The 27,609-nt window shown below is 34.9% G+C and overlaps 1 protein-coding gene across 4 annotated transcripts in view; it reads right to left on the bottom strand.

Moving 5' to 3' along the window:
- Positions 1-27,609, bottom strand: part of LOC120414500 (WD repeat-containing protein 47) — a 202,546-nt gene that overhangs the window by 149,866 nt on the left and 25,071 nt on the right. For all 4 annotated transcript variants that reach the window (XM_039575701.2, XM_039575699.2, XM_039575700.2 and 1 more), the window contains exon 2: positions 1,069-1,881. In XM_039575701.2, coding sequence (XP_039431635.1) covers positions 1,069-1,786 — 718 coding nt within the window. In that variant the 5' untranslated portion in view covers positions 1,787-1,881. The remainder of the gene's footprint in view (positions 1-1,068; positions 1,882-27,609) is intronic.

Below are 27,609 nucleotides of genomic sequence, written 5' to 3'. Positions count from 1 at the left end.
AGAATGCATGGACAAAGTTTCATCGAAATCAAAAAATCAAAATTGCAAAAAAAAAAAATGAGAAATCGTAGAGAACTATTCAATTTTTTTCTTTCTCAATAATTCATCACCGCCATTTTAGCCGCTATCTCGGATTTAAACATTCTAAATCACTTTAGAGTAGTTATGGGATCATATTTTTGAACAATACGGTATGAAGACGTTAAGTTTTTCACCAAGTTATGAATCAAATAGCACTTTTGTGAATTTATAATGAAATGCACCGTTTTTGAATTAAAGCCATTTTTAGATTTAAAATTTGCTATTTGGAGGCCACGACGTTTTTCCTCGAGACCTTTTAAGTGATTCATAAAATTAAATTTTCAGGAATTTTTTTGGGAGTTATTTTTTCTTCTAGATAATTGTTGGATATGTCAGTCCAAGCAACTTTGTCAAAGACACCCAAACTCTATTTGGCAATCTACGCTTTCTATGAATAATATTGTTTTATAACTCAACAGAGCAAACCAAAAAAAAACCTTCTTTTCAAGCAGCAATCCAGGGTAATGTTTTAGAGAAAAGTGATATTGGGAACACTTTTAGAACTTTGAAAAACTTAATTTTTGAAATCGAAATTCTGATGTTGGGCTTATACTCATCTTCGGATAAAGTAGAATTTTTTAAATCAAATATATCAAAAAGGGCAAGCCAATCTATTATGAATCAAACGCTTCAAAAATCAGCCCTCAATTCTGAGGGAAAAGTTATTTGGATTCAGCAGGCGAAACAACTTAGAAAAACGTATAGTTCGGCAATTTTCAAATTTCAATAACATTTTAATTCATTAATTGGGGATATGGTACCTTTCACAGCTGACTAATTCAATCGGGGTAAGAGTTAATTGTTGTTTGTTAATTGTGGAGAGCAAATTGTTTAGAGGGACGAAAAATTTACAAAATAACCTTCGAAAATTTTCGAATTTGATTAGGGTGGTACAATACAATTGGCTCTTTAAAAATGGTCATTTTCAAATATAAATATTTCCAGTTTGAAGAAAAATACTTGATGCCAACTATAGACCCAACTCACCTATCGACCCGTCCAGCACTTTGGAGAAGTTTATCTTGTGCGTCGCCGCGTCAGCCGCTCCGGTGGCCTTCACCTGACAGTAATTCACACAAGACTCGTACAGAATGCCCTTGATCATGAGCTGCACGAGGCGATCGTTTTTCGCAAACACCGACTGCACCGGCCCCGTCTTTTTGTCTCCGGGCAGAAACTTCTCCACCAGGGGGAAAATCTCCCGGAAGCACTGGACGCGAGCTTTGCTCGGGTTCCAGTCGCGATACTGCATGTGGTCGCCGAGCTTGGGGAGCGTCAGCAGTAGACACAGTCCCGAGTATTCTTCCTTCGTTGGACAGAGCTTTTCCAGCTCTCCCAGCACCTGGACCACCTCCTCGACGGCACCCTCGACATTGTTGATCAGAGGTGGTCCGTTGAGCCCGCCCGCTTCCGACCGTATGCACAGCAGCTCGATGTACTTGTGGCGCAGGATCGTGTACCGGAACTGCTTCATGTCAAAGTTCTGCAGCGCCTCCAGCGGCTGGATGAACTCCACCACATCGTCCCACTGCCCATCGAGGATGAGCTGCCGCAGGAAGAGCACATCGTCCGAGTACTGGCCGTTGATGACGCCGGTTTCGCGCTCCAGCGACAGCTGTGAGATGTGCAGCTCGCGGTTGTTGAGAAACTCCAACGTTAACCGCACCACGTCCTCCTCCCGAAGCGACAGTCTGGCCGGTGACATTTTCTCACATTAATAACCTGCCGATCGGTGGCCACGGTGGCCAATTTTTGGGTGGGGTTTAGCGCAGACCAGCGGGTGGGAGGGACCGTGCAAATCTGGAACAGAAGAAAAAGAGCGAGAGAATTGCGTTAGCTAACGGTGGGAACACGGTGGTAACTAAATATCAATTATTTAAAAGTTAAAAATGGCAAAGTATTACAATCTACAATCTTTTGAAACTATAATTTTTGATTGATTTGATTTATCTTGAGTCATTTTTGAAACGATATCATGTTTTGGACATCTTTCGTTTAAGCGTAAATCCGTCTCAAGGTTGCCACCCTGAACCATAAAGAACTTAGCGCGTGCACGCCATCTAAATGACATCATTGTTGCAAAGTAAACATTATACCGCTCTATAAACGTTTTGTAATCACCTTACTTAACAACTGTTTACAGCTTGTCGTAATGTTTCGCCGCTCGAAAGTAGAATCACCCCCGCAATTCAATTCATTCATTCATCGTGTCTTTAATTAAAAATTTGGTCACCGAACCGAATTCCATTCGACCACGCCACAGGTGGCTCTTCACTTTCGCTTTTCCCGTTCACTAATATTTGACTTTTGCCGATTGTCGAGTGCAGTTTCCATACATGATGAGTCGTGGAGTATACTTTACTTTTCCCCATCTTGGTTTCGGTTTGAGTGAGTGGCACCGTCAAGTCGATTACTCCACCCGATCAGCGTGAAATGGAAAGCTCTTCAAGGGGCCACCAGCGAACCAACCAAAAAAAAAAAAAGACTCATGAAAGTAACACAAAATGTGGAGATTTAAAACCCAGAGAGGTATTCATATTTATATGCTCGGTGAACCAGATGATGTACACGCGATAACGCCCGGCTGGACAATGGAAAGGGTCCAGCGCCGTACATTGTGTGGCCAAACTTTCAACAGAGTTTTCGAGCAACAAATTTAAACATTCCATTCATTCTCGCTCCGCGAACGACTTTAATGTTTGGAGCAATTTAATGAAGAACGTGGAATATGGACATAGTCGGGTCCGACTTTTCGTCACCGATTACGGCATGCTGACTTGATCTCCATAGCGTGTTGTTTCTCGTCATCAGGTTATCAGACTGATTCGAAAGAACCATAAGAGCAATTCTCTGACACTTCGGACAAAGATTATTTTTTTATATTTTGATTTGGATGAAACTTTGTGTGTAACTTTCGTATGACCTAAAAGGACAAAGGCTTTTTAAGTTGAGCAATTCTCTACCAAAATCGGAAATGGATTTTATTTGTATTGTTTTATTTGGCTCAAACTTTGTAAGGGCCTTCCCTATTACCAAAGAAGCTATTTTGTGTCTTTGGCTTTTCGAAAAAAGTATTCTAATTTTTTTAATCAAGACTAACATTTTAAAGGGCAAAAAACGGGTTGCGACCACTTTGACTTTTGAAATGTTAGTCTAGATTATTTATTTTTTTCAAAGTATTGTTTTCGAAAAGATCGGTAAATTTCACGAATGTTTCATGTTTTAACATAAAAAATCGGACTATTACTTGCTGAGATATCGACATGAGAAAATGGTAAGTTGTTTGGGTGAGACTTTGAAAACTTAAATTTTCCTGTTTATTTTGCTTAAAGCCGCTATATCTAAGCAACCAGAGGTCCAATCTTCAATGTCTCTTAAAAAATTTATAGAATTTTTTCTGAACTTTTCGAAAAAAAAAATATTTTTAGAGATGGACCAGACACTATTTTAAAAAATCGAGAAACTGCGAAAATTTCGCTGAAATCAATCTTTCGGTGGCTATTTCTTGAAAACGGGGCCGAATATCAAAAAATCCGTAAAGTACTTATCGATTGCAAATTCAATTTCACATAAAAAAATTAATGAAAAAAAAAATGTTTTGCGTAAAATTTCGTTTTTCCAAAAAATTACTAGATTTTTTTCAAAAAATCATAAGGCTAGTAAAATTTTTATTTAATGCTATTGTCCCCCCCCCCCCCCTTCAATCAGCCCAAAAAATTAGGGGCAAAATAGTAGTTTATGCAACAAGTTGCAAAAAGAGGATTTTTTCAGCACGAGTCGTACATTTATCCAACGAGGTTCACCGAGTTGGATAAATACGAAGAGTGCAGAAAAAATCAAGTTTTGCAACGAGTTCCATACAACATTTTTTGCAATTCCGAAAAACACCCATTGAGTGAAATTTTATGTCAAATTTTCATGTATTTTGTCAATAAATCGTTTGAATCAAAAAAAATTTGAAAAGTGTTACTTTTCGAAACAAGTGCTGAAAAGTTCAACTTTTCAGCACCCATTTCAGTGCTGAAAAGTAGAACTTTTCAGCATTTATTTTGAAAAGTGTTGCTATTCGATTCTGTTATTTTTGGAACAGAAAAGTAGGCTATTTCGTCGTTCAAGAATGACAGGAAAAGTGAGTAGTTTCACGACGGAATTGCAAAAAAAAAGTTTTTCAAAAAACTTCAAAATTTCTATGGAAATTGAACTGCAATCAGCTGAAATCAATTTAAAATGCATTCCCCTGTGTTTAGAATCATTTTTAGCATGTTTGGGTTGATTTAAAAATCTTTTGAATTTTTGAAAATTTTCGATGTTTATTATCGCAATTTTATTTTCGCAAATCTTATTGATCCTTTCACTGTAAATTGGATTTTAGCCGCACTTATTTCTCGCCTTTTTGACAACAACATTTCAAAAAACTAGGCTACCAGCTTTTGTTTATTTACATTTCCAGTCGCAGTTTCCACCAAACTGGACGTTTCGCACTTTTTAATTGCGATTGACAGCTGAAAAACGATCGGCAACCGCGGCCCGCTGTGACCTTTTTTGCGAAAATTTTAAATTTTCCAAGCCAGTTTGACAAGTCGCAATAGTGCGATCGATAGCAATAATATAGTGCGAAGTCCTAGTTAGTGGGAATTGCGCTATACATTTTTTGAAAACTAATGATTGCAAAACAACTGAACTAGTGTAAAATGCGTTTTAAAACGTAAATATGACCAAAAAAACTATATTTTCATTTTTATGGTTTCCTCAGATTGTTTCTCTACATTTTGTTTTAAAAGTCGTATACAGCGAGATATTTTTATGGTTTCTCCGACAAAGTTGCTTGGATTAAGTAAGCCCAAAAACTTTCAACCTAATAATATTTCTGAAAAGTTTGATTTTCAAAAACACTTTAATCGTGAACCACCCTAACTTTCAACAAAGACAAAGGTCCCTTTCAATGTGCAACAAATCAACTCAAAACAAATTAAAAAAAAAAACAAAAAATACGATTTTTCAGAAAAATTGACATCGATCCTAAATTATTATTTTTTTCAACTCGTGGCATAGTTGGAGCATTTTTGTCATCTAAAACATATTCAAAAATGAGATTAAAAAAAAAATTGCACAGTTCATTTTAATGCGTGAAAAGTCGAATAAAAAAACAGTACTTTGTTAAGAGTGTTTGCCGAAGACACTAAATTGATCAGAAAACCCGTTATCTAGATACAGATTTATGAATATTTTATTAGCCTCCTTGTATGGACAGCTGTCAACATTGTTATGGAGACTTGTAAAAACGAACTAATGATGCAAAATATCTCCTAAGGAGGTTCTCCTTTTGTCATAGAAAAGGTACACAAAGTTTCATTTAAACCAAAAAAATAATAAAAATTTCTCATTCTTGGAAGAATTTATCATAAGTAAATGTTATTTCGCAGATTTTGATTCTTACTTATTATACATCATCTGTTTTTTTGGTTCCACATATTTACATTCTATTTTTAAATTATGCAAAATACTATGCCTTGAAACAAACGCACACAAATTTTTAGTAGTCTATGTGTTCCAATTATGTAAATTAAAATGCAAATATTTATTTTGTATTCATTCAACGTCTGATCCAGTCTAGTCTAGCTTTTTTGCAAAGCCACGCTTACATCGATAAACTCACAGTGTCTAGTCCAGGGGAAATTCCGTACCAGACTGACGCTTCAGCATATTGCGGTACACCAGCTACTTAGTCGCGTCGTCGGTCGTAAGCTAACGTACATTCTTACCGAAGAGGAAAACCGTGAAAACGAGCCAAACCATGAGCAGAATTACATTTCCAGGGGGAGAAGCACAGAGCAGGCGAAGAACGTGTCTCTTGAGATATTCTGGTAATTCGAAGCATTTGTCTTTATCATGGCGCAGGAATGGAAGGGGGATGGATTGTTTTGGGGGAAATAGATTAAAAATTGTGGGATTGTGGCACGTGTTGTGTGTGACTACATCGGACTGGTTGAGTGGATTGGGTTGCTGTAAAGGGGAAGAATTTATGGTGTCTGGTAAATTAATAATTTGTTGATTTCCGATCATTAATCTTGGCGGAACTGAATTATTGAACTCGTAACGAAGAACTTTGGAAATTGAAGCACTCCAATGAAATGAATAAGAATTTACGACTCCAACCCGCTTAACCACTTCATAAACAGAAATTCTTACACGTCCCACAAGTTTCCCATCCGACCATAAATGATACCGATTCGTACATCGTGGTGAGACACATCACCCCTCCGGTTCTCTAGATATATCTACCAAATCAGTCTTAAAATCACCATCTGCCGGAGCGGCGATATGACGTTACGTGACGATGAGAAATCCTAACAAAGCGTGAAATTACAGTCCAATTGAATGGAACTTGTATCTCTCTATGGCTATCACCAGTTTGGATTTCCATCGTAGAAGAGCAACCGCGTAAGAGTGCTAAAGAAAATTGTAGGCAAAGTTCTACCCAAAGTAGTGCTTTGCGTCCACCCGCAAAAGGGTTGTTATTTGCCGTCCAATCTAGCTCGATGCTAATAGTGGGTAGAATGTTGTGAGTTGGACCTTTTATGCTCGCTCTTTTCGACATTTTAATTTTCGGCAAAATTAGCAAGCTGAAATTTTAACTTTTGTATGTTCATTATTTCTCCGCAGTTAAGAAAAGACATCGACTACAATCAACAAAGAAGATTTTTGAATATTCATTTGATTGAAACGTTTGTTTCCGTTTTTCTGCCCCTGATCGCATAAATGTCCCATACGCATTTTCATCACTTTTGAGTTATTGATGCAGTTTGATTCAAAATCGTGTGCTTTTTCAGAAAAGCCTATAACATCCAGTACTTTGTTCTAGAATTTAGAAGGAAATGCAGTTTTTTCGTGGAAACTTAACACGTAGCCTTATGTATAAGATAAACTTTTCTTGCTTTTTTCTCAGCTTGCGGTTTTTGCATGTGCGGCATTTATGCGAACATTGGCAGTAGGGTGGAACCGAATATTGTTTTTTTCGGTAACACATTTTTTGGGTCCCTTTTTGGGTCCCCTACCTCCTCCCTAAATTTGGGAGCGATTGGTTAAGTCCACGATTGGCGCAAAGGGAATGAAATTTGTATGGAAATTACTATGGGGAAACTTGCATTTTCACATTTTTTTAATATACAAAATTCATGTTTTTTTTACTATTTTATGAAACTAACACCATAAGCCCTGGATGTCCTGAACAATTCTCCCGAAGACAGTATGATGCTAAATTGCTTCTAACAATAGTTACACAGCGTTCAAAAGAGACATTTTGAAATACTCGGTAAAAATCATACTTTTTGCCAACACTGCAAAGTCAAGCGGAAAATTTTGAAAACTATAATATATCTGAGAAATTGGGGTGCAACTTAACTAAATAATGTCTTCAGAACATTTCTGCATAAGGATTAAACGTAAGTATCATCAAAATATAAGAACTATCATGTTTGTTTTGTATATCATAATTCCTTTGGCAATGTTGGCAGAATATCTGATTTCTCTGATTTTTTCATTATACTACTTTTGAAATCTCTGTATCTTTTTTAAGCCCTTTAGTACCATACATAGATCGGAAAATTTCACGAATGTGTCATATTTTAACATTGAAAATCGGACTATTAGTTGCTGAGATAACGACATTAGAAAATTGTAGGTTGTTTGGGTGAGACTTAGAAAACATCAATTTTCCTGTTTTTAAACCTTTGCATGGCAATATCTCAGCAACTAAGGGTCGTATCAAGAAAGTTCTAAAAAGCAAAATATAGAGAATTTTCTCAACTTTTCAAAAATATTTTTCAAGAGTGGGCAAACATGTGCAATAATTTAAAAAAAACTGCGACTATTTTCAAAAAAATTACATAAAAAATGGTTTTAACTTGAAAACGGAGCGCTTTCAAATTCGATTTTTTTTTGCGACCAATATTTCGATTTTTTTTTAAATTAAGTATTGATTCAAAAATTCATAACTCAGTCAAAGATTTTTTGCACATTGTGGAAATTTCTGAAAAGTTGGCATTTGATGTCCCCTAAAACGTTACAAACAATAAAAATAAATTTAAAAATAATGTTTATTGGCAGATCAAGTTTTAGTGACAAAAAGTGAATTTAAAAATCACAAAATTTGTATACCGTGTATCATGTTTTTCAGTGTAGTCCTTATCCATACCTACAACTTTGCCGAAGACACCAAATCGATCAAAAAATTCCTTAAAAAGACACAGATTTCATCAGTGTTGGTATTCTCGCTCTCTCGCGAGAAAAATTCGTCTCTCTCGGGCTCTCACCGCGAGTCTCGAGCTGCCGAGAGAAACTCACCGATTGCTCGTGCTCTCCTCCACACGCGAACGGGCTTTCTCGCGAGCCAGAATTGCTGTTCGCGAGAAGTTGAACGTGTTAGAAACGAACAAAAAACAACACAGCGATTGAAGTTACACCTCTATACCATTGCCTGGTTCGCATTCATAAGTCTGATAAACAAATTGCTGGCTTGGGACGAATGCCTAGCACGAGGCGCTCGCGGTGAGAACGAGAACGCGAACGAAAATGCGAGTGCGAGCGAGAAGAGAAAAGTACTACAAGTTCTCTCCCTCGCTCGCGAACGAGAAATGCTTTCCTTCTTCTCGCTCGATTTCCAACACTGGATTTCATAATTCATTTTTGTATGGACAGCTGCCAAATTTGTAAGGAAAATTATAAGGACAAATTAATGATGCAAAATTGCTGCTTTGAGCATACCAAAGGCACCAAAAAAGTTTCAGCCGGATTAAAAAATACAAAAATTGAAATTAAAAAAGACCTAAAAGAATTGCTCATTTATGGGCAGTTTAGCCAAATAAACGAATGTTTCAGTAAAGACAAAAATTCACTTTAAGTTTGTGGGATTTGCTTTCCGATAGTTTAGAAAATATTTATTGGTAAAATTGTGAAATCGAACACCAAAGTTTAGCATAGCATAGCATAGCATTGCACCCGTAGTTGCTACGCTGTTATTGACCAGGACCTCCAAGAATTGCTCCGTGGACCACAGATGAAGAGTAGGAACCAATCATCGCCACTTCATAACTTTCAAATGTCCCTATCATGCTAGCCAATCACAGCGCCGGCCACGACCAGTGGTAAGACACGGGGGAAGTGGATAGGAATTTTAGTCCGATACTTGAGTGATGAAGACCGCTTTATCGGCTGCGTCTTCGACAAAGTATCACGTGAGGTTTGAGGGTGTTAGTAAGATTGGTGTGAAGCCAGGATTCACCGTGGTAAGTGATGCAGCCGGTCAAATCTATTTATAGTCCTTAATTCTTCGTTTGTTCTTGGATTAATTTTGGAAGCTTTCCAATTCCAGTAGGTGTCCTTGAATTCAACTTGCATTCAATATTGCATTTCCTGTTCTTGGGTACACAGATTCCAATCAAGTTTCTTGGATTCTTATAGCATTCTTAATCCTTCTAGTCAACTAAGCCTCGATGGTCTGGTGGTTAGCATTTTTGTCTGCTGACCCAAAGGACGGGGGATCGAACCCCGGCCGCGAGCTAATGAATTTTTCGTTCATATTCAAGTGTTCAGAATTCCTTCTTTCCATAATTTCTCGATAGCAGCAGATGGGAATCGAACCCAGAACCTTCCGCTTACAAAGCGAACAGCGTAACCATTCAGCCACGCCTACCCCAAATCGAACACCAAAGTTTCACGAAAAATAAAAAAAACCAAACATAAAAATCAAAATTATAAAAAAAATATTGAAAAAAGAAATGAAGAGAACAAATAGATTAAATGGAACAAAAACATTACAAAAGTCCAACATAGGACACCCTCCAATCATAGTTCCAATCTCTAAGCAACGATACATGCTAATTAACCTACAGCTGCCAATAAGAAGAGGAGTAACAGAGCACCTATCGCGCGACAAGTCGTAATTACAAGTTGCTATAAACGACTAATCGCTATACGACCATCGTCATCATCATCATCGTCGTTGTTGCCGCTGTCATAAACAAAGTTCACATTCAAAGTGATTCTTCGCCACTTTTTTTTTCTCTCTTTACTTTCGATCGTCCACTTTCTAACCTTGCACATTGCCAACAAAGCGTTCAAAAGGTGTGAAAACGAACACCAAAACAAACAAAAAAAAGTAATTTGATAGCAAACCAACATCAACAACCAAAAAAACATAAACAAGAGCGTACAATTCACATGGTGACGAGGGGTCGGCGCGCGAGTCTAATCGCGCACTAGACCGAAAAATAAGACCCCGAAAAAAGAAGAAATTGAGCAGAAAGTATACACAAATGTAAACAACAACAAACACAAAACGAGCGCGCCAAACTGTCTACGCGTTGAGGTTGAGGCGGCGCACAGTTTGAGATAAGTGACCAAAGAAAAAAAGTGCCGAAAAGTGGCGGACCTTAACCGGGAGGGGCAGGCATTCATCAAGTTGGTGTGCTTTTTGATATGTTTTGGTTCCGCGAACCTTTTTGCCGCCTCCCCCAGCATGAGAGAAGATGGATCAACAAACTAAATCATGGCAGAAAGAAAAAAAAACGGGAGCGAAAGTGTTCAGGTTTACGGGTTGGCTTTAAAGTTTTCATCGCAACTCAGTAGTTTGATAAAAATGTCTGAAGCACCACCGGGGACGCGACGGGATACCACGTAGTCATCAATCGATAATGCCCGCCGTCTGGGTCGGAAGTTGGTGTGTATCCGTCAGGTGAAGTCATAATCGGAAACTGTCTGGTGGAAAACGATGAACATTTTGCTAAGCGAGGGGAAAATGTTTGTCAAAACTTAAATATTTTGAAAAGCTTTGTTTGTAAAACACCTATATAATAATGTATAATGCATTATAAAACACTTTTTTCGGTAAAATGTTAAACGACGGCTTTTGATTTCATGTTCATGCCTCCCTTACTTTGGCCAAAGTCAAGGGACAAAACTTTGAAAAATATTTGCATCGCTCATATCTTATTTTTTTATTGGTAGTATAAAACCTGTTCTACAACCGTCAAACGTTTTTTTTGCCGTTTTTTTTCGTTTGGCAAATGAGTTACCTAGTTTACGTTTTTGCTAATCGACTTTTCTTTGTATTTTTTTTAATTGAATGAAACTTTATCCAAGAATACAAAATGAGTATGTTAATGTTCAAAAATCTTTTTTTTTATAATGAGAAGGGATTTTCTGATCGAATTGGTGTATTCGACAAAGTTGTAGGTTATGCTTAGAAGACTTTTCTGAAATTACCCCGAAAACAGAAATTCCCGATGTTTTAAATATGTTTTGAAAAGGAAAAACTGCATCTTTTTCGTTAGAGTTTAGGTAATTTTTTGAAAAAAAAAATGGGGTTCGGGAAATTATCTGGAAAATTGTAATTTATTTGTTGCAAAACCCAATTTCCGTTTTCAAGTTTAAGGTGAAATTTTTCGAAAAGTGTTCAGTATTATTTCAATTTACAAATATTTTGTGCAGGAAAAGCACCCCTGCAAAAATGTTTTCGTACCGCTTGGAAAATTTCGTACAATTTTCTTTCTTTGACTTATTTGATGCTTGCTAAGATACAGCCTCTTGAAGTATATTTTTTGAAAAATGAGTTTTTCTCAGTGTCATCAAAATGCCCTATTTTTCAAATGGCGATATTTCGGAAAATTTAGTTTCAATTTTAAATGTTAAAAATAGAACTTTTGTCAAATTTTGTGCTCTTCTATATAAAAATAACTTCAAAATTTTAAAGATTTAGCCCAGCATTTAAAAATGGAAATGGAATATTCAAAAAAGATACTCTACACTCTTAAAATCCGTTTTTTTTAACGGAACAAATAAAATCTCAATACTTTTCGTTTTTTTAAATTGAAAATCGAACCAATAGCTACCGAGATAATGCGCTTTAAAAAAAAATTAGGTATAAATAGACTGCCGTTCTACGCATAATTGTCCCATGTTCAAAATAGGGCAACTGTGAAAAACGCGATTGAAATTTTTCGATCGATTTCGATTTGATTTTAGGTGTTTTTCTGAAAGTATACGTAAATCTAAGCTTAAAAATGATAAAAAGTCAAAATCGTCCAAAAATGACATGGGACAATTATGCGTAGAACGACAGTAGATGTCACAGAGAAAAAACTATTTCTTTACATTTAAACTTTAACAGGATGTATTTCAGCAACCAGCAGTCCAATCAACAAAGTTAAAAAATGCCCTTCGGAAATATTTTTATAAATGGGTGCTTTTGCTTCATGGAGTGTTTTTAAATTACAAAAAACCGAACGTTTTTCGAAAAGTTTCGCCTTAAAATGCTTATTAGATGAAAACGGTGCTCTATATAAAAAAATGTGTAAAGACATTTTCGATTGCAAATTAAATTTGCATCCAAAAATTTTTATTTATCCTCTGAAATATTTTTTTCAATTTGTATCTCCAGTACCAAAACAATACAAAAAAAACCATTGGTAGTAAAAAATCAAATATTAAAAAGAGATTTTTATTAAATGTTCTATTTTTATCTGAAAAGTTCCCCTATCATAACCAAGCAAATTGAATTTTTCATTTAGAAAACATTTTGAAATTCTGTATTAAAGTTTTAAAGATTTTTTTCAAGAATTCACATATATTTCAAAACAATATGTTTCAGGTACCAGATTTTACACCATCTTGAAATCTTGCTTTGTCGAGTCCCTTAAAACATTAAAAAAATTCGTTAAATAAAAAATATCTTTTTTGGGAACCCAACATTTAGTGCTAGAAAGTCAAATAAAAAAACGGTTTTTTATGTACATTTTTTCTGAAAAATTCTGAAAATTTTGTCATTGGTGTCAATCATAAAATCTCTTCTCGGTAGGCAGATTTTCGAAAATTTGCACAGCAAATTGTATGGAGCCTAGTATGAACGAAATAATGATGCAAAATGACTTCTTTTAACATAGGGAATGCATGGACAACGTTTGATCTATCAAAGATACCAACTAAAAAGTCATTTAAAAAAAATTCGAAATTCTATAGAATTACTCATCGGGAAATGTTGGACAAATGGACAAATTTTCAAAACTGTTCATAAGTGTAAAATAAATTCCTAATCGTTATTTTGTAGTGTAGTGATTATCCATTAACAGGATTCAAAGATACGTTTTTTCGAAAAAATATACATTGGAATTCAGTATATTAATTGATCTTAAACACCATTAGGGTGACATTAAAAAAATCGTTATCAGGCATACCCCCTGGCTCGATTCTTTAGGTAAAATAAAAATAATTAACTGTGCCAATTTTGAGCTAAATCCGTTAAGGTTTAAGGGTCGCTATAGAACAATAAAGTTGGTTCTTTCCATCGCTAATAACTCGTCAGGGTTAATTCGGATCGTTTTGCGGTTTTCAAAGGAAAAACTGCATCTTTTTCGTTAGAGTTTAGGTAATTTTTTGAAAAAAAAAATGGGGTTCGGGAAATTATCTGGAAAATTGTAATTTATTTGTTGCAAAACCCAATTTCCGTTTTCAAGTTTAAGGTGAAATTTTTCGAAAAGTGTTCAGTATTATTTCAATTTACAAATATTTTGTGCAGGAAAAGCACCCCTGCAAAAATGTTTTCGTACCGCTTGGAAAATTTCGTACAATTTTCTTTCTTTGACTTATTTGATGCTTGCTAAGATACAGCCTCTTGAAGTATATTTTTTGAAAAATGAGTTTTTCTCAGTGTCATCAAAATGCCCTATTTTTCAAATGGCGATATTTCGGAAAATTTAGTTTCAATTTTAAATGTTAAAAATAGAACTTTTGTCAAATTTTGTGCTCTTCTATATAAAAATAACTTCAAAATTTTAAAGATTTAGCCCAGCATTTAAAAATGGAAATGGAATATTCAAAAAAGATACTCTACACTCTTAAAATCCGTTTTTTTTAACGGAACAAATAAAATCTCAATACTTTTCGTTTTTTTAAATTGAAAATCGAACCAATAGCTACCGAGATAATGCGCTTTAAAAAAAAATTAGGTATAAATAGACTGCCGTTCTACGCATAATTGTCCCATGTTCAAAATAGGGCAACTGTGAAAAACGCGATTGAAATTTTTCGATCGATTTCGATTTGATTTTAGGTGTTTTTCTGAAAGTATACGTAAATCTAAGCTTAAAAATGATAAAAAGTCAAAATCGTCCAAAAATGACATGGGACAATTATGCGTAGAACGACAGTAGATGTCACAGAGAAAAAACTATTTCTTTACATTTAAACTTTAACAGGATGTATTTCAGCAACCAGCAGTCCAATCAACAAAGTTAAAAAATGCCCTTCGGAAATATTTTTATAAATGGGTGCTTTTGCTTCATGGAGTGTTTTTAAATTACAAAAAACCGAACGTTTTTCGAAAAGTTTCGCCTTAAAATGCTTATTAGATGAAAACGGTGCTCTATATAAAAAAATGTGTAAAGACATTTTCGATTGCAAATTAAATTTGCATCCAAAAATTTTTATTTATCCTCTGAAATATTTTTTTCAATTTGTATCTCCAGTACCAAAACAATACAAAAAAAACCATTGGTAGTAAAAAATCAAATATTAAAAAGAGATTTTTATTAAATGTTCTATTTTTATCTGAAAAGTTCCCCTATCATAACCAAGCAAATTGAATTTTTCATTTAGAAAACATTTTGAAATTCTGTATTAAAGTTTTAAAGATTTTTTTCAAGAATTCACATATATTTCAAAACAATATGTTTCAGGTACCAGATTTTACACCATCTTGAAATCTTGCTTTGTCGAGTCCCTTAAAACATTAAAAAAATTCGTTAAATAAAAAATATCTTTTTTGGGAACCCAACATTTAGTGCTAGAAAGTCAAATAAAAAAACGGTTTTTTATGTACATTTTTTCTGAAAAATTCTGAAAATTTTGTCATTGGTGTCAATCATAAAATCTCTTCTCGGTAGGCAGATTTTCGAAAATTTGCACAGCAAATTGTATGGAGCCTAGTATGAACGAAATAATGATGCAAAATGACTTCTTTTAACATAGGGAATGCATGGACAACGTTTGATCTATCAAAGATACCAACTAAAAAGTCATTTAAAAAAAATTCGAAATTCTATAGAATTACTCATCGGGAAATGTTGGACAAATGGACAAATTTTCAAAACTGTTCATAAGTGTAAAATAAATTCCTAATCGTTATTTTGTAGTGTAGTGATTATCCATTAACAGGATTCAAAGATACGTTTTTTCGAAAAAATATACATTGGAATTCAGTATATTAATTGATCTTAAACACCATTAGGGTGACATTAAAAAAATCGTTATCAGGCATACCCCCTGGCTCGATTCTTTAGGTAAAAGTAAAAATAATTAATTGTGCCAATTTTGGGCTAAATCCGTTAAGGTTTAAGGGTCGCTATAGAACGTTAAAGTTGGTTCTTTCCATCGCTAATAACTCGTCAGGGTTAATTCGGATCGTTTTGCGGTTTTCAACAAAGTTATTTGTCATAAAATTATACATAAGAATCTCACATTTGACCAGGGTTGCCAGGTTGGCAGATAAATCTGGCAATGCCAAATTTTTTAAGTAACAATTTGATAAAAATTATTCTTTATTATTTCCAGACTAAGTTAAGCTATAATGTATAAAAAGTGAAATTTTTTGAACACAATTATGTTCATTACTTTGAGAAAAGTGGCTTGCCAGATTTTTCCAGATTTTTTTTTTTGCCAGATTTTTATCTCTTCAGACCTTTTAACCCTGCACTTGACAATAATTCGACATATTTTACGCCACCTTTTGGTGGAACTTAGAAATTTTTGCTTTTCCCCATATATTGTTAAGATTTTTTTCCATACAAACTTCAACGATCAATAGCGACCCTTAAACTTGAACCGATTAGGCACAAAATTAGCAAAGATCTTTTGTACTCATTTGTACCTAAAGAATCAAGCCGGGGTTATCTCTTAAGAATTTCTAAAAAATCCAATTTTTCTTGTCACCCTAAGCACCATGTGTCCCCAGCAAAATGTACTAGGTACTCATTCCGATGGAGAAGCATGGTCTTTTAGTTCAATTGATGTATTCCGGTAGTTTTTTTTTTTCTCGAAAAATCATATCTCAGAAGCCTTTTATTGAATATTCACCTTTTTGGATCTTGAAAAGTATACAAAAATATATTCAGCTGTGAGCTCTTTAGTCCCGAGATTTTATAATCAGCAAACAAAGATTTCATTTGATCTGTAAGTGTATTCAGTTACGTTTTCAAAATGTCTAAGTATTTTTCTTCAAAACTAAAATTAATCCCATTTCTTTTGAAACGTGGCGAGCTAAAATTGGTTCAGCAGTTCGGATAGATATGATTTTTGAAAACATGTGGTTTTTGCGAAAAGCGTAAAAAAGCATTTTTTTAACCACTCTTTTTCGGATAGGACAACCCCAACCGCGAAAAAAATATGATTCATTTACCAAAGAACTCCCATGCCAAATTTGAGCCAAATCAGAACATTTTTTCTCTGGATCCAGCTGGTTTCACGTGAAATCGGTGATATAATAGATTGTCTATTGGGCTTTTTCTTTATAACTTTTAAGGACCAAATAAGGTGCATGGAGAACATTTGAAAAATAAAAAAATGGAGTTGGTCACCGATAAAATTCCATATTATAATATTTGGCAAATATTTTAAAAATAAACTGTGACACATCAACAAGTCACATTCCCTGCAGTGTTAAACGTCCCATTTTTAAACGATAAAATCAACCCAAAAAATCTTAAAGATTAAGGCCACCAAAAGATGCAAAAAATAATAATCACATCCGAAAACATTCGCAGCGAGGAAAACAAAACCATTCGGCAAAGTTAAAAGACGAAAATCGGCGCTGATTACAGTGCGCGCGGGGGAAAGTGCGATGGCGAAAAGATAAAATCGAGCAAAAAAATAAAACGATCGCATCGATTGCACCGAAATCTAGATTTGCCAGAGCCGCCAGGTGGCAATATAAAACCGAAAGCGTTATTTTGGTGAAAGGTCCTCGCTGTAATTCGGATGTTGGAGTTAATTGAACATTTTTATTTTGTGTTTTTTTTTTCAGCGAGGAGTTGGTGATCAAAACATAAAGCAATTCAGCGAGAGTTGATCAAGTGAGATTTTTTGAATATTAGTAAAGAGGAAAAGTGGAACGAAAAAAAAAAACTAACTTAATCCACCTATGTGGTTGGAGCCTTCCTCACTTTTTACCAACATTTGGTGATATGATGAGTTTGGACACAAATTCCATCTATTTCTCAATCAAAAATACACAAATGTCATTAAGCGATCATAACTCAGACTGAGCGTTGCCAGATCATCAATGTTTTGGACTCATGAGAGAGACTCATTACCTAACCAACGATGAGTCGGATGATGGATCCGGACATAGTTTACATACATTTAAGTGAGATCCGGCTTCAAAAAAGTACATAAATATCACTTAAGTGATCATAACTTAAGACAGGGTTGCCAGATCTTCAATGTTTTGGACTCATTGGAAAGGTCTTTTGATTACCTAACCAACAATAGGTCGGATGATGGATCCGGACATAGTTTACATGCATTTAAGTGAGATCCGGCATCAAAATTCCAGCACCCGATTCGCAACTTTGACACTTTTTTATACATAACTTTTGAACTACTTATCGGATCTTCAAACAATTCAATATTGCAGTATGGGGCACCAAACCGGACCGAATGCAACTTGTTTGACTCAAATCGGATCAGCCAGTGCCGAGAAAACTTGGCAAGAATTTCAAGCACCAAGGGGAATACGCACACACATACACATACACACACACAGACATTTGTTCAGTTTTCGATTCTGAGTCGATAGGTATACATGAATATAGGTCTACGAGCTGTTTTTCAAAAGTTTATTTTTCGAGCAGGATTATAGCCTTACCTCAGTGAGGAAGGCAAAACCAGTTTAGCATTTAGAGCGGCAAATGATTAAAGCTACAAAAGTATTTTTTTTTTCAATAAAAGTTGAAATGAAGTAAAAAAAAGCTTGTTGCCGTTTTCAATTGATGTATGCTAATCATAAATCGCGGTGCATACCTTCGGACTCGGTTATGGAACATATGGGCATTATTAGGGTCTGCGGGCGAGGGCTATTAGATTTGCTTTCTTCACAAATCGCAACCGTCCTGCATATAAACAGAACGTGAGCCGGCGATTGATGGGGTAGTTTGTTAGTAGTTTAATTAGTTATTATATATTATTTATTTTCAACTTTCAAACTACAAATCAGTTTATTTATTTTCGCAATTCGTTAAAAAGAAAAATCGAAAAATGCAAAATTTTAAATAAAATGATCACAATTTGTAAAATTACCCCAAAACAGGTGGATCGAGAAAGAGAGTTTACCGGTTTGTGTACGTCTGGGGCCGATTGATGGTAGGTAAATAAACGCGCCGGTCTGCTCTTGCTTCGTGGTGCATCGTCATTATCATCAATGAAAATGAATCAACTCAACAATAGGGTGCCCAGAATATGGGACTTTTTTTCAAAACCTCGCTCCACAAGCTGAATATTGTTCCTTGACCTATTTTAGGACTCTGGGCCAAATATGAGCAAAATCGGTCATCGTTTTCCCATTGATACTCGGAGGTGAAGTTTGTATGGGAAAAATCGAAAAAATGTATGGAAAACCCAAGTTTCTTACGGTTTGGTCTGCATGGTGCGCTACTTCCATCCAAATATTCCCAAAAGTGAGATTCTTATTGAAAATTTAATGCTCTACAACTTTGTAGAACATACCAAAGCTGTAAAACTCGATCCTGAAAAGTTATTAGCGTTTCAAAAAAGTCATTTTTGTATGAAAAACATTTTTTTCACCAACTTTAGGCTCGGGTATCAATGGGTTAATCTCAACCAATTTCGCTCAAAATTTGTACAGATGCTTAAAATAACTCAAAAAACCGTTTTCCGCTTGTGGAGCAGGGGGTCATTTTTTCTGGGCACCCTACTCAACAATCATCATCGTCAGCGGAAAAACGGCATAATCGTTTGAAGCCACCACCACCATCATTGGAAGGCACTAATCAACGCACGCACGCACATTGAGGAAGCTTCAGATTAGTAAGCAGGCGATATTGGCTCGAAACTCGTGCCATAGACGCCTAAGGCAGTTCACCCTCGCGGACTTTAGTAGCTGTTTATAATGAAATATGAGCTCCATCGAGCACCATAATGGGAGAGCATCATTTAGTGCGTATAATAATCGATCGTAAGTATCGTTAACGGGGAAACGGAGATGGAATAAGTAAGGGACAGATGCCTTTCAACACTCTTTGAGGTATTTAGAACTCCATCATCTATAAACCACGTGAACACTTTTTTTTTGAAATTTTTATGAAACTTTTTTACTAGATTTTAAACTTTTTGCAATATTATTTGACGTTTATTTTTGCATTTTCAATCAAATCGGGCACTTTTCAGCTTTTAAAAACATAATACCTCAGAATAAAAAATATTTCCGAAAATTCTTAGATTTTTTTCAAATTTAATTTCAGATTTGACTGTATTTTTTTACATTTAATTTTATTCCACCTCGACCTCAACCAGGGCCGAGGGAAAAAATCTTTTAATAAAATTTGTAAAAAAAAAACCTAGGAAAGCTAAAAAAAATCTCGAATTCACCAAAGTCAACGACAGGTGCAAAAATTAGGCACCCCATCTCGATATTATTTTAAGTGCAATAAGTGAACCATAATTTCACTTTTCTCAAAATTTCACCTCAACTGCTGCTGCTCGTGTTCGTGGCACATGTTTGATCTTCTTTAATTTGATAATGTTGCCTTCAGAGTGGTGGCGTTCACGCGGCAAATTCGCCGAAAATTTATTTCCTTTTTGCCTTTCTTACTAAAGAAAGGTATAGGTTTTACTTTAAGGCTGGACGTCATTTTCATCTTCGTAAATATGTCGATTCAGCATGAATTTTAATCGGAAAAATCGTCAAAAAATCACACTGCATCGATTTTCGACGCTCTATCGATTCACCTTGACAGAACTCGTCTATCTCCAACTCTCGAATTTTGAGAAAATAAATTCCGTGGAGTTCGAGTGATGTCCGTGTGTGGTAAAATTTTTGCCAAATTTTGTGTCACGTAGTTCTCGGCTCCTCTATTTTCGATTTTGATTGTTCCAAGTGCATTTGAAAGCTGGTGTGCTGAACAAGGGTCATTTTGAGACCGAATTTCGAAATATCCATCTGTTTTCGGATGCGGCCAGACTTTTCAACAAAATACAAAGTTTTCAAATGAAAATATTGTAAAAATTTTTCATTTTCATATATTTTATTTATCTCAAAAAATGCATTTTTCGAGCTCTACAACCTCCCAAATTTTCATCCAGATCCATAATCTGGTTCTAGAGTTAGAGCCGTTTGATTAACCTACCAAGAGAAAAAAAATCCCTAAAAAAAGGTAAAAGCCCACCTGGTGACCTTCGCCAACACTTTTCATTTCCGATTTTATCCGAAATTTCTTTCTACATTCATAGTACAGACCATGAGTGAGCATCTGAAACAAATTTGACATCTATCGGCAATCCGGATCAATTTTTAGAACGATTTACTTTTTGCCTTTCTTACTAAAGAAAGGTATAGGTTTTACTTTAAGGCTGGACGTCATTTTCATCTTCGTAAATATGTCGATTCAGCATGAATTTTAATCGGAAAAATCGTCAAAAAATCACTCTGCATCGATTTTTGACGCTTCGTCGCCAAGTCGACAAGTTGTCAAGTTGAGCTTCGAATACTGGCGCGAGAATGCTGGCGCATATATTTTGTGGCTCGACTTATACTCGTTTTGTAGTAGCTTGTCTACCGATGTTTCCTACAACATGTAAGATATCGTAGCTTTTCGGTTTCTTTTGCTCTGTCCGTTTTTGCATAACTGTCCAATCTTTATGCAAAAACTTTTGTGACATAGGACATTCATCCGGCTACAATCAATTTGTTTCCCGTGCGCTCCTAAAATCGCCTAAATGTAGACTTCATTTCCGTAAGTTTATTTAACAGGGTTCAATGGATTCCAATAGAAGCTTTCCAAGCTTTTCATCGTTTATATCGTTTTCAAAGTTTTCAATGCTGGCGACGCCAATAGCTTTCTACCTAACGTTCTCGCGATTGAGTGTGTAGTGGTACGGTTGTTAAAAATAGCTATCTCTGACTCTGTCACTTTCTTAGAAGCTGAATGGCTAAAAAACCAAAACCGCGGTGTGCGTTGTCACTGGCGCATGGAAAGCTTGCTATGATCGCGTTTGTCATAAACGCTTGTTTGATTACAAACGTACAAACATATTGTACGATTAAAAATATTCTTTTGGTGAAAATTGCGTTTTTTATTTCTTTTGGAAATCATATCATTTATAATACTTTGCTTTCATCATAAGACTTTCTTTTGTGCTGACGTTATAAATAAACAAAGTCGATGTTATGAATTGAAAAAAGTTCTATCATTGTTATATTCTTTAGTAAGAAAGGCTCTATCTCACCCCAGGTGGGATTAAATCGGGGTTTTTCGTTAATTTGCTTCCCTGATTGATAAGTACCATATTGATGCAATTTGGGCAAAACAATCCACTTTACGGAAGCAACAAACCTCTCGTCAGCGAGCACAAAACGCGTCGAAATCGACAAGCAAATCGAAACCCAATCGACCGTGTGAATCTCTAGTCTTCAAGTGCCGCGTACAACTTGTCAGCTCATTTGTGTTCAGCGATTTTTTTTTCCTGTTCACTCTGTTTGATGGTTCCGTCAGACCAAACACGGAGTTCGTCGACCTTCACACCAAAACGGCCCCCATATCGGTCGGTTTGGGATCAACTCGTCCGAGCTATCCGACACGTGTATCTACTTCTCGAATTGCAATTTTGCCTCATTTGTCTTAACATATGTAAGGAAGACACAGCGAAAGAACAAACAAAGTAACAAATTTCAGGCTAGACAGACCTTCTGGAGAGAGAAACAAAACGTGCTCATCATCAATGAACTTTTAATGATATACCTTTTGTTTCGGATTTGTCTGGCAGTCTTAGGAAACACCGCACAGTTTTTCTCCCTTCGGTTGGAACCGGTACCTCACCGAGAGCCAATAGAAGAGAAAAAGAGTGCAAAATAAACGAGAAATAGCATTAAAATAAAGATATGCTCTTTTGACGCATTTGCTTTTTTTTCATATAATTGTTTTTATTAGGTCCTTTTCGATGGGACCTGGTTAGGACCGAGTCGGCTTTTGTAATTACATTTTTCTTAAAGCTAAGAGTAATTACAGAGGATCTTGTGTGTAAATGTTAGTGGGAGAGGAGCCGATTTACGCATTTGCTGTTCATTTTACAAAAACAAAAGGTTTTTAAGGCCACCGTGTATCATTTTTGGTTTTAATAACTGAGCAATTCTCCACGAAAACCGATTTTATTTGTTTTTTTTTAATTGACAGAAACTATGACTAAAATGTGCCATAGTTAAGCAAATTCGTTTTTTTGTAAATTTAGAAGCTTTAATTTTGAAAGTTAGAATATTACCTCTTTTATGATGTAATTTTACATCAATTTATACTGAAAAGGCAACATTACAAAATTACAATTTTTTTGCCTTCTTCGCTGAGGAAAGGCTAATAAAATCACTCGAAACTGAACTTCCTAAATACACCTCTTAGATATACCTTCACGTATACATATCAACTCAGAATCATTTTCTGAGTAAATGTCTGTGGGGATGTGTGTAGACATGATTTTCTTTCCACACGCAAATCTCAAAACGGACTGAATCGATTTTGGCCGATCAGCCTTATTGGGTCAGTTTTGGGGTCTAGTAAGACCCTATTCAATTTTTTTCAGTTTAGTGAAGTATTATAAAACTTATGTTATGATTTTTTTGTATATACAAAAAATTGTGATTTTTTGCATAACCTCAAGACCGTAAACAATGCAAATCTGGATTAGGACAACTTAGGAGTTGAATTACTTTGTAAATGTGAGGAAGGCACCAACCACCTAATGGTGGATTAAAAACGTTTTTCTGACATAAAAGATGTACCTTTTACCATGATTTTTTTTACTGTGTTGCTTTTTGTGATTTTAACTCTGTTCATTTTCATAACGTTAACGGTACACTAGGTACGATGTGGAAAAAAATGATAAGAAAACATAACCTAACCAAGAAAGCCGAAGCGGTTAAGGTTTAGGGAACGCTATCAAAAGTTGAATTTTGTATGGGATTTTCTAAAAAAAAAAAAATATGGAGAAGGGCAATATATTCGATTTTTTTCCCGCAAGATGGAGTTAATTGTTTAGATTTTATCAAGAGTGAGATTCTAATGTGTAATTCGACACTCTACAATTTTGTCGAAGAGTGCAAAGCGATCCGAGTTGATCTTAAAAAACATTAGCGATTAAAAATATATATATTTACAGCATATATATACAGACTATTTTTTTTTGTCACCCTACTGTACATAAAAACATGATCAATTTACTAAAATCGATGAGGCTCAACTCAAAATCAAAAAAAAAAGTTGAAAAAGGTATTACTTTTCAAAAAAAGTTCTGAACTTAGCATATTTCCGATTTTTAAACAGCTGAGAAAATTCTCTACAAATTTACTTTACAGACTTTGGAAATTGGACAAATAATTGCCGATAACTAAATTCCAATTAGCCTTAATTTTTCAACCAACAATATCTTGGCAACTTTTGGTCCAATTTTCACTGTTAAAAAATATACCTAATCTCTGATGGTTTTAGAATCCTTAAAATATATTTCTAGAGTTTATTTTTTAAGAAAGAGCATATAAGCTATTGTATTTCATATGTTTATAGGACTTATTCAAAAAAAATACTCTAGATTTCATAATTTAAAGATTAAGCAATTTAAAAGGTCTAAAATATATGCCTATTTGAAATGATCGATTTATGTCTTCGGCGAAGTTGTAGGTAGTAATGAGGACTATTCAGAAAAACGGAAAAGGGCCGATTTTTTAAATACCTTTTCTTTATCAAAACTAAATTTCCCAAAATCCGATTTTTTTTTTCGATGTTTTTTTATATGTTTTAAGGAACAAAACCCCGCAACTTTTGATCCATAGAGAAGTATGGTTAACTTTTGCCGCCGAGTTATGATATGTGAAAAAATAATGATTTTAGGAAAAATTTCGAAATTTCATACATACAAATTTTTGCCTCATTTTTTATGTAAATTGAATTTGCGATTTAAAAGTACTTTACAGATTTTTTGAATTTTCAGAAATAGTGACCATTTCTTAAAATATTTTGTTAAGTTCAGAAAATTGCAATAAAATTGTCTAAGAGACATTGATGATTGGAGCACTGGTTTTTGAGATAAAACGTCTTAAAGAAAAAGAATCAAGAAAATTGAAGTTTTCTAAGTCTCATCCAAACATTTAAACATCTTGAAAAAAAATCAAGATTAACTTTTCAATTTTCAACGCAAAAAGCGCAAAAAAACGAAAACAAATGCATTGACCCTGCAAACTTGAAAAATAAAGCAAACGCCTATACTTTTTCAGGCGTTAAAATTTTCAATACGAAAAATAATATAAATATTTTCAGATATTTGTTCCATTTTATGTTTTTAAAACTCCAAAGAACCAACTAATCACATTTCATTTAAAAACCGAAGAGCTGAAATTTGTTTGTAGATATTTTTGTAGTCCTGGTTTGATTTTTTTTTAAATAAAGTTTTTTTCAATAACGAAAAAGCTCCCATTCGTCACAAGAGCACTCCACTCGCGAAACGTTACTCAATTTTCCACCTACATGATCACCGGCCGCATTAGTTTGTGACTCTTCGGCGATTGGCATTCGAAGAATTGCTGCTGGTTGAAATTATTTACTGCGGAGAGTTACTTTGGAGCAGAGCGCTCGCCAAACTGGGAAACTTGTTCCGGGGGAGACCTGTTGCCGGAGGTGGCATCTCAACGTGTGTCGTTTGGCATTGCTGGAAGCTTGGGGTTTTTTAGATCTTTTCAAATGATATTTAAATAATTATTTAAAAAAACTATATGGCAACACTGCCATCTTCATTTCATAGTCGAGCGATTTCTAGAGTGGATTATTATTATTCATTTTATGTGCCTAATCAACATGCTTACACGCCCGATTATGACTGGGTTCGAAACGGTTCTGGAAGAAAACGAATGTCTCGAAAGAAGCCACGGAAAGCTTGGTGGAGAGATCTTTATGGGTGCGAGTTTACCTACTGAGCGATACACACTCCCATTCACAGAAACGGTTCCGACTTAAGCGAATTAAAGCTTGCTTCCTCTTTTTATGGATGGAGGTCTTTTCAGTGAAAATTGGAACTAACCATTATTGAGATCGCTCACAAATTACGTAATGTATTTCATAATTTAACGCGTTACTTAATGTTTGAATGATCCATTAACTTTTGCCAATTTTTCTAAATTTGCAAAAAATTACAACTTGCTCGCGCAACATATAATATGTTTTCGCAATTATAGATGTCTGACTGAATTTTTAATTTGGTATAGCCCAAACGAAGACCAGGTGGCGTGCCAAGTTCTTATTATTCATTTCACGCCCTTGTCGTACTTGCTGTCTGTAACTTTTCTGATCCGGGTTGCACGTAGAACGAGAAAGGATAAGCAATTCTTCAACTTTTTTTGCAAATATAGTTTTTGTATTTATTCATTTCAATAAAACTTTGTGTGTACCTTTTTTAACACTGAAGCAGAAATTTTGCATCATTAGTTCGTCTATACAATTTTGACAGCTGTCCATACAAAAAATCTGCTTAAATATTCAAAAATCTGTATTTTCAGATCAGCAAAGCCTTAGATATTGCTAAGGACGTCTCAGAAAAAATAGTTGCACTATTAAAAAGAACAGATTTTTATTATTTTTTGAAAAATCTCATTATTAAATATGAGCAATTCTCCACCAAAACAAAAACATTTCTAACCAGGTTCCAGTACCGAAAAAGACCTAATAAAAATAATGTTATGAAAAAAAACAACAATATTTTTAGTTTTTTGATTTAGTTCAAACTTTGTGGGGTCCTTCTCTATGACCAAAGAAGCCATTTTGTGTCTTTGGTTTACCCATACAAGGCTTCATACATTTTTTTCAAAGAAAATCAATTTCTCAAAATCCATATTTTTAAATTAATTTTATGATATGTCTTAGAGGAAACATAGTCTGAAAACTTAAGAATCACGACTAACGTTTCAAATGGGTGTAATATTGAACGTTTGGCCCTTTTGAAATGTTAGAGGTTATTCCAAAATTTACAAAATATTATTTTTTTCGAAAGGATTATAAAATTTCGAAAATGTTTCATTTTTTAACATTGAAAATTGGACCATTAGTTAGAGAGATATTGGCAAGAAAAAATATGAGAATGTTCAAAAATCAAACCATCCACATTAACGACCCCCGGGTCTTTTGTGGTCTCTATTGCAAGTTTCTGCTCGAACCTAGGAGTCCGAAGGCTTGAATGGGGAGAGCACCCAAACCTCTTTCTACTCCAAGGAACCTTCCACCCCAGTGTTTGAACTGACGACCTTTGGATTGCGAGTCCAACCGCCGCCAGCGATTCCACCGGAGTAGGCTTGGTTTGGTGTGTTGTTTGTACTTATGGTATGGAGACGACTCCTACACCTGAAATGACTTAACGGCCTAACAACAACCAAGGCCGAGACCGACATTTTACTTCCTCATCCGATGGAAGGTTGGAGCAGATGGGAATCGAACCCAGTATCATCCGCTTACAAAGCGGACAGCGTAACCATTCGGCCACGCACTGCCCGTATGAGAATGTTATGATGAGGCAATTTTATTGGAAATTTTTTCAACCTTTCGAAAACAATATTTAAATATTTTCAGGAATGGACAATCATGGACACTATTTAAAAAAATCTTAAAACGGCAAAGTTCCAGTAAAAATTAAAAACTTTTCTATTGCAAAATTGTTTTAAATACTGAAGTAAAAAAATGACTGATTTATTTTTATAAAAGTAATGAAGTATATAAAAAAAACATAGATACAGATTTCGAGAAATTGAATTTTTGTGAAAAAAAATATTGAAAAATCGCAAAAAAAAAGTGTTTTGTATACCTATGTTTTCTGAATAGTCCTCATCAAGTTTGAGCCAAATAAAAAATGCAAAAAATCGAATTCGGTTAATTTCTTAGAGAATTGCTCATATGCCAATTTAAAAAAAAAACATAATTTTTGAAAAATGTGGAAAAAAGTCAAAATACTTTTTTGGTTTTATTTTAAGATATAAAATCAAATTTACAATCAAAAAGTACTTTACATAAATTTTGATCCCGTGATCGTAAAAAAAATATTTTTTTTGTTAAAACGTGCTTTTTTTCTTCTCATTAACTCATAACTAGGCTTAGTCATTTTTCACGCTCAATAATTTCAAATTTCACAAATCAAAAAAAAAAATCAAACCATCCACATTAACGACCCCCGGGTCTTTTGTGGTCTCTATTGCAAGTTTCTGCTCGAACCTAGGAGTCCGAA

The sequence above is a fragment of the Culex pipiens genome, chromosome 3, assembly GCF_016801865.2.
Source record: "Culex pipiens pallens isolate TS chromosome 3, TS_CPP_V2, whole genome shotgun sequence".
Classification (NCBI taxonomy): Eukaryota; Metazoa; Arthropoda; class Insecta; order Diptera; family Culicidae; genus Culex; species Culex pipiens.
Note: the sequence above shows the minus strand (reverse complement) of the source record. Positions and strands in the feature narration are given on the sequence as shown.